At 27.0% G+C, this 20,668-nt stretch overlaps 1 protein-coding gene and 1 non-coding gene across 2 annotated transcripts; one reads left to right on the top strand and one right to left on the bottom strand.

The window, feature by feature from the left end:
- The first annotated feature begins 5,745 nt into the window (after positions 1–5,745).
- On the top strand, positions 5,746–5,960 carry LOC121205484 (small nucleolar RNA U3). Its single transcript, XR_005900561.1, has one exon. It is a non-coding gene; the product is annotated as a small nucleolar RNA U3 (small nucleolar RNA).
- Positions 5,961–6,062: 102 nt separating this feature from the next.
- Positions 6,063–6,879, bottom strand: LOC107938356 (dirigent protein 19). Its single transcript, XM_016871482.2, has one exon. It carries the CDS (start codon positions 6,781–6,783, stop codon positions 6,190–6,192), a length of 594 nt encoding a protein of 197 aa, XP_016726971.1. The 5' UTR covers positions 6,784–6,879; the 3' UTR covers positions 6,063–6,189.
- Between the last annotated feature and the right edge of the window lie 13,789 nt (positions 6,880–20,668).

Raw genomic sequence — 20,668 nt, 5'->3', positions numbered from 1 at the left:
TATTTCGATCAGATTAAAATTTTGAAGTTCGAAAAATATGAAAAATTAAAATAAATAAATTAAAAAATAGAGATTAAAATAATAATTTATATATCGAATTTAATTACTATAATTTGAGAATGGAATTTTAAAATTCAAAAAATATAAAAAAAAATTGGAGGGTTAGAATTTTCATAGATTTCAAAGGTGTGAAGGAATGGGAAGTTGCCACCTTCAACCGACCATGGACTGTATATGGGAAGATGATAACAATAATTGAGATCAAATAAAAAAAGCTAAGTTAGGCTTTGTGAATGGAATTGAAAGATACAATTAAATATTTGGGGATGTTGATATTCCATGTTTAAATTCTATTATTTGTCGATTTAAATTTTTTTATAGATTTTATATAAAAATATAAAAATAAAAATATTCTGATAATAATATTTTTATTTTTTAAAAAAAAATAGAATGGGTTTTTAATTATTTTCTAATTGAGTTAATGTTCGGTTAACTCATGACAGCAATTGAATTAAACACTTTATGTTAATAAAATTTTCAAAAGATGGCGGTCGAAGTCATTGCTTTCTCTTGTCAAGTAGTTCGGATGGAAGTGTAATGGCCAAATGGTTGATTTTCACATATTGAATTTGGTACCTAGTTAGTTGCATTGTACGAGAGGTCGCCATATTTGAGACTTATATGTGAATGTATATGTCAATTTTGGAAAATGAATGGTAATTGTCATAAGTGAATTATTTTTGGTAATGTATATATATATGTAATGAGATATTTTAGGAATGAACAATTGAAATGGCATATTCGGTTAAAATGGTGAATGATTGTGATGAAATTGCTTTATAGGTGAAGCATGTTGGTACCATTTAGAAACAGATGGTCATGTCGTGACAAGAAATCTTCAAAGTTGTGACCTCAACTCAAGACTTTGAAATCTTTACAATTTGGTCATAATTTGATCTCGAGTTAGCATTGGAATTTTCGTAAACTCATGTTAGAATCGAAAATAATTGTTCATCGTATCATATGTTTATATTATTCGTAAATAAATGTTTAATGGTAAAAACTAAATGTAATTAATCGTAACTGTTCCAATAACGAATGTAATATCTTATTACTTGGACCCAATGATCGAATCGAGTATGGAATATTACAACCTTCCTCAATATATCTTTTGAGAATTGCGTGAGTTTACTAGGGAAATGTTTAGGCAAGGCCATGAGACTAAAAATTCGTGGCAAGGTTGTGTGTCGCTAAATTCTTGTAATGGTCAATTGTTCTAACAAGGGGACCTAAGACAAGCGAGTAATAAGTTTATTTCAAAATAGAAAATAAATAAAAGCAAAATAGAAAGGAAAATAATGAATTAAAGAATAAGATAAGCATTGTTAGGGAAAATTTTATATTTCACTCGAAATTGTGAAATAAACTAAATATATATATTTTTAAAAATATTTTATACAATTTTCCTTTTAATACGAGTAACTAATTTGTATATCTAGATACTAAATGTGAGTTATTTTTATTTAATAATCTTAATAAATAATTTTATTTACGTGATTGTTAAACAATATTGTTATTAAACTATTTAGTTTAGAAAATTTTATTATTATTCTTTATCACGTTTTAATTAATTTTTTTAATACTAAAATTTAATAAAAGAAAAGAAAATCTCAATGCATTTTAAATTACAATTGTTTTGTTACAATAAATATATTGACTAAATTTTATATAAATTTTTTTTTGTGAAACTTTATTTCATTAAGATGATTTTTATCATATAAATTCTGGTTTTTTTACTATATAAATTATTTTCTTCTTTTAAATCTTTAAAGCTATTTAATTTTAATTACTATAATTTTAATTACACGTTCCAAAGCGGGTATTTTTAAACCCAAAGCCCTGGCTGTTGAAATTGTTGAGTGTGAACCACGTACCATTGATGAAGCCTTTGCTCATGAAGAATGGAGGTTAGCAGCTCAGGCTGAGTATGATGCGTTGATTCAAAATTGTACCTGGGAGTTAGTTCCTTTGCCACCTGGAAGAAAGGCAATTGTTTGTAAGTGGCTGTGGCTTGATGTAAGGCTTGATTAGTGGTAAAGGGTGCTCTCAGGTGTCGGAGTGTGATTTTAAAGAGACATTTAATCCAGTAGTTAAACCAGTTACCATTCGAACTATTTTGTCTATTGATGTGTCCACGAAATGGCAGTTGCAACAAGTTGATGTTAACAATGCATTTCTAAATGGTGACCTTACTGAAGAAGTATACATGCCAATCTCCTAAATATGTGCAACATGTTGTGAATGGAGAACCTTTTGTGTGCCAGTTGACGAAAGCGTTGTATGGGTTACGACAAGCTCCACGAGCATGGTTTGATAAGTTGAAAATTTTTCTTTCTCTCATTAAATTTTGTTCTCTCAAAGTATGATGCTTCACTATTTGTTCGTATTACTAATAAGTCAAGTATGTATGTGTTAGTGTAGGTGGATGATATCGCCATTGCGGGAGACGCACCTAAGGGTATTGATGCATTTGTACAACAGTTACACACTAAATCCTGTCTTAAAGACATGGGAGCTTTTCAATATTTCTTGGGAGTTGATGTCACTCGGTCGGCTATTGGGAGCCTTCACCTGTGTCAACATAAGTATATTCTTGATCTCCTTGACAGATGTTGTTTGGCGGATGCCAAAGTTGTACATACTCTCATTGGTTGGATATGTTGATGCTAATTGGGGCTTAGACTTTGATAATCAACGGTCGACTACTGGTTATTGTGTTTATTATGGTGACAATCTTGTTTCACGGTGCTCTAAGAAACAACAGGTTGTGTCTCGCTTCACTGCCAAGGCTGAGTACAGAGGGTTGGCTGCAGCAACATCTGATGTTACTTGGTTGGTTTCATTATTGAAAGAATTGAAATTTTGATCTACTGATGTTCCCACTATTTGGTGTGACAACTCAAGTGCTGTAGCAGTGGCTGCTAATCCAGTTTTGCATTCTAAATTTAAGCATGTTGAACTCAATTTATTCTTTGTTCGGGAAAAAGTAACTAATGGTTCTCTTCTTGTCGGTGAAGTTCCAGCATGCAATCAAATTGCAGATATTCTCACAAATTGTCGACATCACATTTTGCTCGTTTTCGACAACTTCTTTGGGTCTTGCTAGTTGAGAAAACAGGTGAATGTTAGAGTACATCACCTATGTGTGAAATCAGTTAGTAAGATCAAGCTGTTAGTAAGCTGTTAAACATTCAGTTAGTAGCAGTTTATTTTCTATAGCTGAGTATAAATACATGTATTAAACAATAATAAAGGTTAAGGAATACTTAGCCATTCTCGGTTAAACAATAATATGTTTCTCATACCATTTTTTATATTTAATTATTTTTTAATATTATTTTTATAAAAAAAACCCGAATATGAGAAAATGTTAAGAGTGTTATGTAACTCAAGATGCTAAGTTATAAACAAGGGGGGTGTCTCCTTATTTATAAGCCAAGCCCTTCGATCCCATGGTTATAATGAATGTAAGTGGACAGTCAATATTGGTCTCTAAAATATTTTATATAACTTTATATAGCTCTATACCTTAGAGTATTCTAGATATTTTGAATTTTTTTTATGAATTATATAATAAAAAAAAAAGATAAAATCTTAACAATAATGTGATTAGCGTAACTCAAATTCAAGCTACACTTGAAATGATAAACATCCTAACCATCATATTAATACACGAGATTTTAAACACACCATTCTAAGCCCTTCTTTCTCTCCAACACATCGTTTTCAGCCTATTGTGCTGAAAGGAGCCTTTCTAGACTCTTGGCGGCTTCCATCCTCACCTAGAAAATCCACACTAATGGCCATTACTAAAAGGCCTTTCTAGTCTCCTTATATACTTTGCTTACATGTGGATTATGGATTACGACATTGTTTTTCGATAATATTAATGTACTGCATGGCAGTACCAATCATAAATTTGAAACTCATGATTTGCATCAGGCATAAAGGTTTTTTAAAGACTAATACTCAAAGGTAAATAGAGCAATTGACACCTCCATAGTATACCTATTTGGTTAAATTATTGATATATGCACTTTTTTTTAAGATTTTAAGAGATTAGGTTTTTTTTTATATATTTATCAGTATATACCGTTTTTGGAGAGAAAATGTAAAAACGCATCATGTAAACCGTGTTTTTGTTATAAATTGATAATTCAACTCCTTTGATTAGATGGTCGAATGTTAGCACTTTTGTCCTCGAGTCTCAGATTCGATTCTTCACCTATTTGCATTTGCATTTTTTTTTTACATGAGCTTTTTTTGTTAGATAATTAGATTACTATGATTTCATTCTTATACTTGGGTTTGATTCCTTTTATAAGCATTTTAATATGTATTTTTTATTTCATGTTATTTCAAGCTTTTTTTAATTAATGTCTATAATTACTAAATAATAAAATATATGCTTATAAAAGGAATTGAACTTAGGACTTTAGGATGAAATTGTAATTATCTAACCATCTAACTAAAAGAACTAATATATTAAAAATATTAATTAAAAATAAAAAAAATTAAAACAACATGAAATAAAAAATACAAATGTGAGTAAGAGAGGAATTGAACTCGGGACTCAATGATAAAAATACTAACATTTAACCATTTAACTAAATGAACTAAATTATTAATCTTTAGTGAAAATGCATCCTGTAGGACGTGTCTCTACTTTTTCTCTTAAAAAATAACCTATACTAATAAATATAAAAAAAAGACCTAATTTCTTAAATTTTATAAAAATAAGGTAATAAGAGAAGCATTTCAACCTAGAAATGTTCACAATAAATATCACAGAAAGAAAGTGTTTAGTTCATTATAGGTTGAGAAAGCATACAAAATATATATATTGAATCAATAAAAAGTAAAATAAATTAATTTAAGGAGAGAAAAGATGAAGAAGAGAAATCGAGCTTTCTGAATTATCTTTTCATTATAGGTGTTCATGGCCCAAGATAGATCGAGATTAAACATAATGTTAATATACTTTATACTTGTTTAAGCTCGACTTGGTTTGAAATATAGCCTAAAATTTTATTCAAACTCGTCGTATTTGTAAATAACTAACCCAATCTCATTTTAAGCCCATCCATTATTTTTAATTTTTTAAAAATATTTATATTCTTCTAAATTTAATATTTAATATTTTTATAATTTTCACTTATTAAAATTTTATATATAGCTAGCATAACATTTTTTAATATTTACATTACAGTATTATATTTTATTATAGATTTAATTTTTATGTTTTATCAATTAAATAATATATAAAAATAGCATAACATGATATAATTACAAACTTAGAAAATAAGTATTAATCCAAAAAATTATTAAATTTAATAAAAATTATTTAAAAGCTAAATTTAATACTAAAATACTACTAAAATTTAATAATATATATTAAAAAATTCCCTTCTTAAATTTCATGAAAATAACATTTGCTTTCTATATTATTTTCTCCAAATAAATTAATTTGTTAGTTTAACCGATAGACAAAAGAAAGCATTTCTTTTTTTTTAAATTAAAGGCTAAAAAAACTAAGAATTGTTGATTGGCAGCAAGATATTGTGGAAGACACGTGTAGGATGATGAAACACGGACTGTTTTTGTCGGTAGCTGATTAAATCCCACATCGGGTAAGAAACACTAAGATGAAATGGTATTTAAGTTAGAATCAGGAAATACAAGGGTACGACCTTACTTGAACAGGATCTGTTCTATAGGCTCGTACCTCCTTATCCTTAAGCTCTAAGGAGACAGGATTCCAAGTCTGGTTGATGAATGGTAGCTGTGTGATCAGAGCGTGATTATTGGCTGAATGGTTCGATATTGGATCAGCTTAGCTGCAGAGGATCGTTCTCAGCCAATACCTTGGCTGAGACGGTCACACAGTTGTCTGACAGACTCCTTTTTTTTTCTACTTTTTAGTCGGCATGATATTTTAATAAAAATTAAAAAATCGAAATCTTTTAAAACCTAAAATGAATTAAATTAATTAAAAATCAATCTAATCCACCAATTAAAAAGTTTACTTATTATAAACTAAACCAACATAATATAGTTGAATGTGGGGCAGTACAATATGATTAAAGCAAATTTAACTTTATAATAATGCAAAGCAAATGGGTCACACATTCAATAATGCATCACATAACAAGTGTATTCAACAATGGCATCTCCGGTTGTCAAGTTTAATGTATTAGTTCTTGCTTGAACATAGCCTCGGGCGAATCGGAAAAGTCCGCTGCCTCCGATCACCCGCATTTCCCTCACTTTGTTGAAAACTGGGTTTCTCCCCAACACTGTGATCGTGCTACCATTGTATTTCCCTTCCGTGAAAGCAAAGTTCATCGACATCAACAATCCCACTTCTTCTTGTGACGAGAGTGCGTAGAACCCTTGTGCTCTTCCCACTAGTTTCGAGCTTAGGTTCGGCCCTAAGGTTAATGGATTGTCGATCATGTTGATTATTCCGAACCCTGTTACCGATGCGTTAGAAGGTCGAACCACTCGTATCGACGTAGCATTGCGGCCACTAACAATGTCGTGCCAGTAGATGCGAAAGTGACTTAGCTTTTCTTTTTTTAAGCCCATCGACTCTCGGTCAAGGCTCTGGATGAAGCCATGATCGTCATTGTTTTCGCCTCGGGTGCATCGGATGACGCCTGAGGAGGATAAAATGGATAAGAAGATGAATTTGGAAGCTAAGAGAAGAGGAATCCTAGCCATCTTCTGCACGATCTTTGGCGCACAAGATGTGCTAAATTATAGAGGGATTTGGTATTGAATTCCTATAGAATGTGTACTATATATAACACAATGGCACCATGCGGGTTAGCTGGCATAGCTAAGACAATATTTAAAGGAGAAAAAACATAAACAAGTAAATTTTTTAATACAAAATTTATATTTTATATATAATGAAATGATTTACTGATAGAGTAAATCATAATTTTAGAGTTAAAATTAATTCTATTGATGTAATGGGCGAAGGTAGAAATTTTTGTTAGAGGGGTCGAAATCAAATTTTAATTTTTATAAATATTTTAATAGTCTATATTTTTATAATTTTTAAAAAATTAAATCAAAATTTATCATTTTTAGGGGGTCAAAGTGTAATTTTATATTTACTAATTTTAAAATTTTTAAAGGGTCCCCATAAAAAATTTTCAATGTTAGGGGGCCGGGGCCACTGCCAACGCCCTAACTACACCCCTAATAATAAATGGTAACTTCAGTTGCAATTTATAACTTTTATATATATATATATAAAAGATATTTAATCAAGTGAAATTATGGATAAATATGCTTATCCACTATGGGATCTTTCTGTGACAATCTTTTTGTTTTGTGAAATTGTGAAATAATCTGAGTTGTGGAGGAGGAATTGAGAGGATATTTATGTTCCTCTTTAATTAAAATGTAAATTATTATTGATTTATAAAACTAGAAAAAAAAAGACTGTTCTGAAGTTCTGAAATTGTGTCATGTTATTACCTAATTATTTTTATAAATAAAATATAATTGTTTAGGTGATGACGTGATGTAATCTCAAAGATTAATTGTTACTTTATCACTATTAAAAATTACTTAGTGTTAATAAATTATATTAAAAAATAAATAAATTAATAAAAAACACATGACAACTTTTTAACTCAACTATCGGTTCATCCGATAATAATCCAATTTTTATGTGTATATATGAAAATGACAATTTGGTCCTCCATTCATCAAAAATGGACCCAATTCACTAAAACTATCGTTGGGGCTGTTCTTGTATTCCTTTGGCATAAACTCTATACATTATGGACCAGCCCAACATGGTTAAAGGGGCATATAGATCCTTGGAACATGTATCAATGAAGTCCAGGCATGGAACATAGATGTCTGGTTTTTTGGTTGCATGCAAAGTGCTCAGAAAATCCATTCTACATATCTGTAGGAGAATCACAGCATATAACCATAGCCATCTGGTATGGTTCAATGATGTAGCAGCAAATGGTTTTAATTGCATGCCTTGGGGTAGAAACAGTGAGGAAACAATACTCGAACCATCGTCGTAAAACCGGCGACCGCCTACACTCAAGACTCGTCCCTCCCGTGGTTTCGACTGTTCTTTTATTTCAAGCTTGCAGACAGTTGATCCTTGAATGTCTGAATCAGAATAGAATGTGTGTATTGCAATAGGATGTTCTAATTCTTGCATGTAGGATAGTCCATGTTATTCACCAAAGTAATAAAAACCAACATACCTATATAGATAGATAGATAGATATTTAAGCCCTTTGAATTTTAGGAATGAAACATTAAGTCAAAAGCAAACAAATGAGGGCCCGTTTAAAATATGGATTGAGCTCGGGCTTAAACATTTAAGGTCTGAGTTTAGCCCAACCCCTTTTTTTATGTAATTTTACATAGATTATATACTACTATAATGTAAACATTAAATATATTTTTAAATAATATAAATATATATTTTTAAAAAATATGGGTGAGTCTAAAATGAGCTTAAGTTAGCTATTTAAATAGAAGTCGGATTGCATTTTGCCCCCTCTATTCAAAAAATGGGTAAATTAGTCATTGTATGTTAAATCAAAGAGCAAACTGATCATTTTGTTAAAAATTCTATCCATTTGACAGTTAAAAATTGGTCTTTATACATCAACATGACGTGCCACGTATCATTTTAGTAATTCCATTAGCTACGTCAGTTTTTAACAATACAAATGGATGAAATTTTTAATCAAAAGCACCAATATGCTCTTTGAACTAACATACAACGACTAATTTACCAGTAAAATTATAATTTAACTCTTAATATAGGAGCCTCGGTTATATTTTTACCTTTTTTGTCTTATCTTCTTTCCTTACAAGCTTACATTCTTTACGTTATTTCATTACAATATCTATAAATCAATTTAAACATTAAAAAATATTTTAAAACAAAAAAAACTCAAAAAAAAATCTAGACCCATTTTACTGAAAAATATTGCTTATAAACATGTGTTACTATATAGTTGTATAATGATTTATTTAATATTAAAAAATAATATTTTATTTAAAGACAAAATTAAATGAATGTGTGCCCAATTGATAATAATTTAGATTTATCGGAAACCGCAACATGTTAATGTGTGAATGGATTCATTGAGACAGCCTCATTCTCATTCTTCAATTTATTTATTTATTTATTTTTAATTTAAAGAACCTTAAAAGTGACAACCTAGGATTCTGATATCGACATGTTAGATGGTAATAATGACATACCATCATGAGTTTTTTTTTTCCTATTTTTTAATATAATCTGTTTTTATTTATGATAGATTCACGTTTGTTTTACTGTTCGAGTTTTGACTGTTTTTTTAATAATATTATTTTCAAATAGTATTTTTTTAAAAGTGTGATATGTCTTATTATTGTAATAAATATTTGAAAATTAAGAATTAATCCTGAAATAATTTTAGGGTGAAAATAAAATTATATTTTTTAATAGGATTAAAATATATATTTTTTACTATATTAGTTTGTAATCTTAAATTTTTTAAATAAATTAAAATTGAATTTTATAAATTTTAAAGGGTCCGCATGGGTCCAATTTTATTGCAGCCTAAACTGGAATATAGTTTGGTTTATTTTGGTCTTAGTCCTTGAACTCAAGATAAATTACGACTTCAGTCCGTGTGTTCATCATAATGATTTTGTTTTGATTGTAAATCCTTGTTGGGTACTATTTGTGATTGAAATTAAGTGGTAACTTCGTAAAAAAAAAGTCTTTTCTAGTATATAATATTAGTATTATATGATAATATTTATTTATTAAAAATGTTAAAATATGCCAGAAGTCCCTGCATTCTTGGAAAATTTAAAATTTAATCAACGTACTTTTATTTCTAGAAAATTAGTTCTTTTATTTTTCAAATTTCAAAATTCAGGTCAAACTATTTTTTTTTTGTTCATTTTGTTGGTTTGGTATTTTAAAATTTAAAAAATTCTCAGTAGCTATGTAATTAAAAAAATGATGTTGTAATGAACATGAATTTAACTCAAAAAAATAACAGTTGGACTTAAATTTTAAAATTTAAAAAACATGATGACTAAATTTCTGAAAATAAAAATTGGTTTTAACCCGACTTAATTCCAAATATTGCTTAAATCCAATATATCAAAGATCTAGAAAAAAATACATGAGTTCATTGATTATTATTTTATTTTTTTCATTCAAAATTTATTAGTGGGCCACATTGCATATGAACCTCCAAACTCAAAATCAAACACTACAAAACATAAAATAACTTTTTTTAATAAATTGAAACAAAAATCATGTGAGCAATGGATAAAAAGGGGAAATTTGACTTTGATACACTTTGTTTTGAATTAAAATTAGGGGTTGAACCTTTGAATTAGATTTTGACCAAAATGTTTTAGTTCAATGAATTTTCAACCCTAATTACAATTCAACTAAATTTGATAATATTTTTTTTTGCCCATATTCAGGAGTAGAGATTAGTGGGCCACATTGCATATGAACCTCCAAACTCAAAATCAAACACTACAAAACATAAAATAACTTTTTTTAATAAATTGAAACAAAAATCATGTGAGCAATGGATAAAAAGGGGAAATTTGACTTTGATACACTTTGTTTTGAATTAAAATTAGGGGTTGAACCTTTGAATTAGATTTTGACCAAAATGTTTTAGTTCAATGAATTTTCAACCCTAATTACAATTCAACTAAATTTGATAATATTTTTTTTTGCCCATATTCAGGAGTAGAGGTGTTCATGGATGGGTCAGGTTGGGTTCAAGTCGGGTAGAGTCTAAGTATGATATTAACATATTTTATGTTTTCTCAAGCTTGACCAAACTTAAGATATGAGCTTAAAATTTTGCTCAAGTCTGCCCATATTTGCAAAAAAATTAACTCAAGTCTATTTTAGACTCGTCCATATTATTTTTAAAAAATATTTATATTATTTTAATTTAATATTTTTTTATTTTTTATTTATTAAAAATTTTTAGACAATCATTTTAACATTATTTTAATGTTTACATCAAGAGTAGTATTATTTATTTAGTATATGTTTATATTTTTAATGTGATATAAATTACCTAATATATAAAAATAAAATATTATAAACTTAAAAATGAGTCGGGCTAAGCTCAGGCATTGAATGTTCAAGTTCGAGCCGAGCCCATGTTTTAAATTAGCTTAATATTTTTATCCAAATCCTCCCAAATTTCGGGCAATTAGATTGACCAATGAATAGGTTATTCAAGAGCAAACCCAAAATGGAAAATTGCAATTTTATCCTATTATAAATAGTCAATTTATAATTAAACGTGTAGTAAAATTGCGCTTTATCCCCTCGAAAATAAAAATTTTGTTTAGTCCCTTTAGAAGTGACGAAATCATAAATTAATGCATGATAAAATGTATATATTGACTTCTAAAGAACTTATAATTTAATTTTTAGCCCCTAAAAAGAATTCCAAATTTTCTCATATCCACATTAGTTCTTGAATTTGACAATTTTTTTCAATTTTAATCTCTATCATAGCGTAGCACCATATTAAAATGCCACGTCATCTCATGTGTCAAATAGAAAAATATTACCAAGTTAGGGATTAATATAGATTAAAAAAGTTTAGGGACTAAATTAAAAAATTATCAAATTTAAGATTTAGCCGCCAAAGTGATGTCCCCTCCTTTGACTAGACCCCCTGATACCTTTGGAATGTCCTGCACACTTGAAAAATCCAGGGAAAAAAAATTTGGCTTTATTTGGTAATTGGTATGATTGATAATATAATTTTTTATTTTCCCAAAAAAATAATACAATCTTTAAATTGGTTAATGCAAAAATAATAATCAGTTCCCATTTTTAAGAAAATAATCGGAAATTCGATTCTCATACTGAATATGAAATAAGTTTATAACTCATGGTCAGCATCTGTTCTTTTAATAGATCTACAAAATATAAAAAATTAATTATCGAGCTCACCTCAATAAATACATCGAAAAATCAATATATATATATATGACAATAAAGGCAAATATTATATTAAATTGGCACGTTGGTCCAACAACGTCACCAGTGACTTCAATTTTAATTTGTTTCTTGGGGGCTAATTAATGGATTAAATGTGAAATTTAATATTTTAATTAATACATTTAGCAGTTAGTCAACTTTGATGAACATATATTAATTAATTAATAAGATGAAAGCAAGATAGTCATATAATATATATAAATATATATATATACGACAGACATATTTAAATATTATTATGATATTTATAAATTTAACATATATGATCATTTGTAAGTTTAAAATTCACCTAATTGCTTCAAATCTCAGGAAAAATGATATTTAATTTAGTAGTGATTTGTTTTCGTTAAGAATATGGGAGTTAATTGTAAATGTAATAAAAGAAATAATTATTACATATGTTCGGTTTTTTTTTAATTTTGTATTGTTTTAGAACCTCGAACTTTGAACCTAAAACCTAAAACCTAAAACCTAAATCTTGAACCTTAAATCTTGAACCCTAAACTCAGAACCCAAACCCCGAACCTTGAACCGTGAGTTTTCAGGGTTTATCCATATTCTTAAAGTATAGTAGATAACATTAATCAAAATAAAGTATAGTGACAAATTTCAATATCCACTTACAATGTGGTAGCAAATTTGCAAATTTACACTATAACCCTTTAATATTTCAAAGTAATAGTTCAATTTTAGCTAGTATAAAAAAATTATATAAATAAATAAATATAAAAATAAACACTAAAATGGAATTAATTAGAATAAATATACACAATTGTGATATATCTATACCTATACTATATAAAAACTAAAATACATTATTTTGAGGTCTTTGTTATTTTATATATTTTTTTGTATAAAATATATATACTTAATTAGATTTAAACTTATGTTTCTATAGTTTTCAACATTTGTACTTTACCATTCAGTCAAATCCTTATTTGTTATCTATATCGATTTTAATAAATATATTTATTATATGATTCTATTCTCATTTCAGATACGCCATAATCTAGCATTATTATAGTGTACTTGACTGAGTTGATATTACCGATCAACTAAGTCCCAACTCAATTATGAAATTAGAAACAAACTATTCCTTTTACAATGCAACAAATATTATTCTGGGAATTTTTTTTTATATATTTTTGATAAATTTAGAAGAATACATACACGTTAAGAATCATATGTTTTGAACTCAAAATATCATGAGTTTTACATTTTTACAGCTTCGATCAAAGTCACATTTAATTTTATTTTCAATTTTTATATATTTGTTACATAATTTTTTTCATCCATATCGTGCATGTACTGCAATTTAATTATATGTAATGCTTTTGATTGAATTTAATATCACTCAAACTCAGTGACACCTATGGTTTTAGTAGTTTTATTTATTTTAAAAAGTAAAGGGATAAAACAACATTTAGTCCCTGAATTTGTTAATTTTACCCAATTTAGTCCTTGAATTATTTTTGTTCACATTAATTTATAAAATTATACCACATCATCACCGCAAAGTGGATAAATGATATAATTGAAACAATAATCAAAGAAAAAGAATAATTAAAAACATGATTTGCCCCACAATCTCTGAGATTTTTAAGGATCAATTACAATCTCATAAAATAATTTAGTTTCATATTTTAATATCATATGCATGTTGGAAATGTGGATTTTGAATAATTGTTAAAGAGATTTTCTTAAGTTACAAGTATAATTATGTACAATTATAAAAATAATATATATCAATTATTACAAAAATAGGATCTAGATGAGAATAATTCTAAATATTGTTTTTACGTTGCCCGATATAAATTAGAATAAATCTAGACAGAATTACATAGAGTGGAACTCAAAATCTCAACATTGCTAACACAACTAATGCCTCATTAGCAATAATTGTTAAAGAATTATATATATATATACTAATTTTATAATTCAATATGGTTTAATTCCGAATTTCATCTCTCTACTTTACAAAAATTAAGAAGTTAATCCAATTATTGGCAAACACTATTAAACCTTATCATTAAATCGTTGACCTAAAAATCAATAGTTCAATAATTTATTTGCAAAGAATTAACACAAATCGGAATTTAAGCAATGCATATGTAATATATTAGTAAGAATAGAAAATTCAAGTTATTATATTTATCACCAATTAGACTACTTTCTCAATTTTCATAAAATATAATGATCAAAATAGGGGTGAGCAAAATTCGACTCAATCCAAAAAATCGAAAAAATTTCGAATTCCGAGTTAACCAAATCAAGTTATTTGAATTATTCAAATAAACTCGAATAGCTCGGTTCGAGTTTTGAGTTTGAGTTGAGTTGAATTTCACAATTCGAATAACTCAAATAATTCGAATAACTATAAATACTCTTTTGGTCCCTGTCAGCTTTAAAAATAAGCAAATTGGTCTCTCTTACAACAAAAATTACAAAAAAAAATATTTTAAAAATTTTCTAAATTAGTAATTTTGGGACCTAATTAATGATTCAAATTTATCATACTCAAATATCTTTTCTTTTTTTTTTCAATTTTTTGCTTTGAAATTTTTTTTCAAATATATATGGTTTCAAATTTACGTGTTCTAACATTAAATTAGTTATACTGTAACGATATTTTTATTTGACATGTTTAATTTTTTTTTAATTTAACTCAAACAATTTCACTAGATTGGAATCGATTCGAATTTTATTTCACTCGACTCGATTCGAAAAAATTTCAAATTGAGTTAGGATGATAAAATATGATTCATGAACTCAATTAACTCAAAAATTTTTCACTTGATTTGATCGAACAATCACCTTTAGATCAAAATATGATAAAATTAATTTTTTAAAATTTTTATAAAGTAGAGGGATGGAATTTAAAAAGGGTTTAGTGTAAACAATTTAATATTCAATGCGAGAGGCTTACGAAACTAATTGAATTTTTTTTTATGTTTTTTTATATAATATTATTGAGAAAAAAATAATTCTTACAATTTGGACCACATGACAAATTCTAATTGGATTTAAAGCAATTGATTAGTAATTACGAAAGATGTACCACAATTGGAGACATGTTCATGTGTTGACGTCTAAAATATTTAAAGCAATTAGTTATTAATTAATTAAGAAATATGCACTATAATTGGAGTTAATTTGTAATTAAATATACCCAATGTAGAATATTATTATAATAAATTTATATATGGTAAAATTGTACTTTGGTCCCCAAAATGAAAAAAATGTTTAATCTTTTCCAAAAATGATGAAATCATAAATTAATAAAAAAATTAAATTATATCTTGACCTCTTAAAAATTTAAAATTCAATTCCAACCCCTGTTAAAAAAAAATTAGATTCACCCTTGGCTATGGTGGAGATTTGATTGGGGAGGTTGTCAATTTTCTTTGGAACCGCCTAAATGGTCTCTGGACTCGTCATAGAGCTGTTTAAGTGGGCCTTGATGTAACTTGGTAAAGGCCCACATTTTGAACATGCTAGAGAGAGGTATCAATGAAGGACATAGCTTGATCATTGTGATCATGCCGTGTCAAGTGAGGTATCTCATTGACTCTAAGTTGTACTAGCTCCTCCTTGTTCCCCTAGTCAGCCTGATTTACTCGATAAAGTTACTTAATAAAGTGATTACAAATAACAATTTCCCTCAAGATGATGAATTATTAGTGAGTACTGATAAACTCTAATCAAAATCAGAGGACAAAACCTTATGAATGTGTTGTTTTTTTAACGGTTGTTCTTCAACGCAACAACACTCAAAAAAGTTAATACATTCGCATTTTTAGCACAATATGCTTTAGCAATAAACACACCATTTTTTTATTAGATCATACCATGTTGATAACGTGAATGTATTTTTCTCTTTTAATGTCGCTAAAGAACTATACCAATCAATCACATTTGTGTGCATATACAGGAAAACTCACGATCATCGAAAAATGAACACATAAGATATATACTTAATTTCGATTTTTGTTTTGAAATCAATTTAAAGAAAAAAAAAGATTTTATATTATTGTCAAAACTTGTATAGTTTTTGCTAAGGTTTTAGAGGGGCATGTGAGGGAAATGTACAAAGATGGCTATGAGGAAAGGAAATTGCGTGCAAGCTTAAGCAAAATAACACAATTACAAACACAACTCGACATTAGACTTAAATTAATCCAAAATTCAACTCAAAACTATTTTATGATTCAAATCAGCAAAATCTGATTTTGCTTGGAAGTTGACTCACTGAAAAATTAAACTATTTATTTTATTAAATTTAATATAATCAATATTTATATATTTTTTTATATGATTAATACCTTGATATATCAATTATTAAATTTAACTATATAATTACATCAAACAATGTTTAATTACGCTCTTAGTCCTTGTATTCTTTAGATGTTTGAAATTTAATCCCTCTACTTGTTTGATTTAAAAAGTTAAAAGTGCAATGGAAAACGTGTATTTAAGTTTAATAGGAGTCAGTTAATAGTGTTTTTAGATCAAAATAGAATGACTAAATTTTAAAAATCCAAAAAATACAAGGACTTAAAACAAATTGGACCATCGAGTAATTACTCAATGATAGCCATAAATCCAACATTGTCATTTTCAAGTTCTTTTATTGAAAGATAAAAGAAATTTCCATGTCCCCGTTGGCTATTTGGCAGTCTTTTTTAGAAACATAGAAAATAAAAAGAAAATAATAATTTCCTTAAAGTACAGCTGGATTGGAATCTCCAAAGTTCAATGTATAGTATCTATGTTCTCTCTTTTTTTTAGGGTAAATTACACAAATAGTCACTTATGTTTGAAATGTTACATTTTAGTCACTTACATTATCGTTTTGTTACAAAGTAGTTACTTTACCGTTAAATTCTATTACCTCCCTAACGACAGTCCTACATAGCTGTCCAAATAGGTTTTAAATGCCAACTTGGATGTCTAGTTGCTAGGATGAAAATAGGTTTTAATTAAATAAAATTAATTTGGACTGCCAGGTAGGACCACCTTTAGGGAGATAACAAAATTTAACAGTAAAAAGTGACCACTTCATAACAAAACGATGACGTAAGTGACTAAAACGTAACATTTCAAATATAAGTGACTAAAATGTAATTTGAGGCAAACAAAAGTTATTATTTTTGTAGTTTACCCCTTTTTTTATTCTAAAACAAAAAATTGTAAAAATTACTTGTTAGAAAATATATTAATAATTAATTATTCCATAAAAAAAATTTATGTCAATTAACATGGCAGCTTAAGGAGGAAAATTCCTTTGGGGGAAAAAGGAGTCCAAAAACTTTAATATTTTCCTAATTTTCTTATTGCATGTGGACCAAATTGTAACTTATTTGCTTGATTATGACCGAAAATTAGAAATAAATAAAACTTTTGGGGTTCTTAGGAGAAATTTTAAAGAATTAATTAGACGAATATGGTTCTAAAATAATGCGTATAGGGTAAGGTAATCCTAGATAATTAAGGTAGGTTGGCCAAATTGATAAGCATAAATCCTTTTGACTTTGGGGAATTTGTAAGTATAATTGCAAATAATATTTCTTAATGAATTATAGTTAGAGTAATTGAAATATATTTGAATTTATATCGGAATAAATCTAGACAAAATTAATTTATTGTGAGATTTAAATAAGGTAAAATTTAGAGAGAGAACCCACACATGTGAATTACATATGATGAGACGTGAATTAATATCTAAGGGTGTACAAATTTTGGGTAAAATCGAATTAATTCGGTTAACCGACCGAATTCAGTTAGTCGGTTAGTTAATAATTTTTTGGAAGTTCGGTTAACGATTAATTTGGTTTGAAATCGGTTAATTAACTGAATTAACCAAAAATTTATATTTTTTATATACATTTTACTTATATTGAATTCGATTAATTTTTTATATGTTTTATACTTGTTTTAACAAAAAAAAATATAAATTTTAGTTAATTTGATTAACCGACCGAATTAACTGAAAAAATTCGGTTTGATTAAGGGTTATGGGTTTAAAAGGGTCAGTTAATTCAGTTAATGATAATTCGGGTCAGTTAACCGATTGAACACCCCCTAATAATATCTTAGTTTTCATAAGAATAACAGTAAGTCGGACGTTTGAATCTGTAACTTTGCTAAAATTCTTTTTTAATATATAAAAAATAAAAATCATTAGCATTATATAATCAATGGGTTCAAATATTCGAATCTGAATTCGCATTTGTTATATGAATAAACGATATAGATTCAGATAATGGATATATAAGGTTTTTGTTTGCATTTATTCCAAATTTATCGTAGATATTAATTTTTGGTCTCTTATATAACTTACGAATCAATATAGACCGGTTGAACTAGGTTTATATATATATATATATTTAATAATTTATTAATCAAATAGGTGATCTAACTGGTTCAACTACTAGTTCGATTTTAAAAAACATTAATTTTAAGCAGTGGCAAATACAAGGGAGACAAGTAAGGCCTTGGCCCATAAAAAATAGACTATTGTAGTTCTAATTTTTATAAATAACCATATTTGACCCCCAAAAAATAAAAAAATTCTATTTAAACTCTTCAAAAATAATAAAATTACGAATTAATACATAATAAACATCTCAAAAATTCTATTTGGGTTGAACAATACTCTAAAGGAACCAAGAAAAACATAGTCGTACTCCAAAAAAAATTATTATTAAAAAAACCCAATAATTTTATCCTGAAAATAAAAAATAATAAAATTATTGGAAAAATATATTGGTTTTGTTTGAGCTTCACGTAATATTATTTAGTTTGGAATTAAATAATAATAGCAGCCAAAATTAAAATTTCATAAATATGCCCCACGAGAAGCAACCTAAATAGCGGCCTACATGAAAGCAATAGCAAACTTGTACGTTTCTTTCGTAACGTTTCAACTTTTATTGATGACCCAAGCATGAAACACATGCTTCTCGTCAATTTAATCTTTTATTTTAAAATTTTAATATTTAAATAATTTGAATAAATTCTTATTTTTTAAAAAATTTTAAATTACTATTTTTTTTAAAATAAATATTTGGATTGAAAATTGGAAGAATTTTGTTATTTATTCAATTTTTAAAAAACTTTAAAAGTGGGAAAAAGATGTCATTTTTGTTTTTATTTTATTGGAAAATGAAAAGATTAGAAAAAAAACATGTTGGGTTAGAAATTTTAAAAAGAAAAAAAAGTGATTTTTGAAAAATAAAGGTATAATGTTTTGTTTAGTCCTTCGACTTTACAAAAAAATTATTTTAGCATTTCATTTAATTTTTCATCTCTTTTAGCTTTTAAATTTGTATTGTTTGTTAAATCACTCCAAAATGGATGGAAAAGTTAATATCTGTTAACTTTGCTTATGTGGCATACACAACATTAATTGCTAACGCGGTATATACATGGACTGACATGTCAGAAAATAATGCAAGTTTAATGGCTAAAAGAGACGAAAAAATAAATTGAGGGTTAAAATAATATTTTTTATAAAATTGAAAGATCAAATAAATTATTATATCAAAAATAAAAATAAATTTTTATTAAAAACATAAGAGTTATATTTATACGGGATTTTAATATTTAAGATATGACTTATAAATTGAAATTAAATTTACAATTAATTTATATTAATTGCTTAAACATATTTACCATTGATATTTCATATATATATATCATAATATTAACACTTAAATTAATTTCATAATATGAAATTTCATTTAAATTAATTTATTTTTCCTTTACATCATAGTGAACATTTTAACTTTTCACGATATTTTTTTTACAGTAATATTAAATACTTAAATTTTTAGATCACAATGTTCAAAAGCAATTTCAAATTAACCTTAAATGTTAAAAAAAAAGTCATATTGAGTTAAAAAAAAAGTCAGTAAAAAGATCTCTCTAGTCCCTGTCAATTTCGAAATTGAGTAAATTAGTCATTTTCAAAAGAAATCTAAACAATTTAATCATTGTCAATTTCGAAAGTAGCAACTAAGGATAATTAATTACAACGATAATATTTTACCTCAATTGCATGTAGTTTTGATTGGTATAATAATAAATTTGACCCTTAATTTTTACACATTCTGTCAATTTAGTTTAATTTAACAAATTTATCTTGTAATATTTGTGTAAACATGTAATTGTTTAGGTTGAATTTGTTAATTTTTTAGAATTAAGTCTAAATTGATAAAAATATAAATATTAAAGGATTTTTTTAGGTTAAATTATATAAAATCTATAAGCATTAAATTTATCCCATTAATATTTACAGATAAGTGTATCAAATATTATACCTAAAAAATAATATATAGATTATATTAAATTTGTGATAAATCCGAAAGGGATAGATAGTGATCTTAGCCCCTGTAAATAAAATAGTAAAAATGCAATTTTAGTCCTTAAAGAAAATATATACTTCAATTTAACTCTTTTTATTTTTTATTTTTTTAACTTTTGGCTCTCCGTCCAGGGACATCACTAGAGAGGGCATGCGAGGGCCATCACCCCCTCCAAAATATGGTGAAATTTCAATAT

The sequence above is a fragment of the Gossypium hirsutum genome, chromosome A08, assembly GCF_007990345.1.
Source record: "Gossypium hirsutum isolate 1008001.06 chromosome A08, Gossypium_hirsutum_v2.1, whole genome shotgun sequence".
Lineage (NCBI taxonomy): Eukaryota > Viridiplantae > Streptophyta > Magnoliopsida > Malvales > Malvaceae > Gossypium > Gossypium hirsutum.
Note: the sequence above shows the minus strand (reverse complement) of the source record. Positions and strands in the feature narration are given on the sequence as shown.

Excerpts from the sequence above, each read along its gene's own strand:
- LOC107938356 (XM_016871482.2), bottom strand. The coding sequence starts at position 6,783 with ATGGCTAGGATTCCTCTTCTCTTAGCTTCCAAATTCATCTTCTTATCC.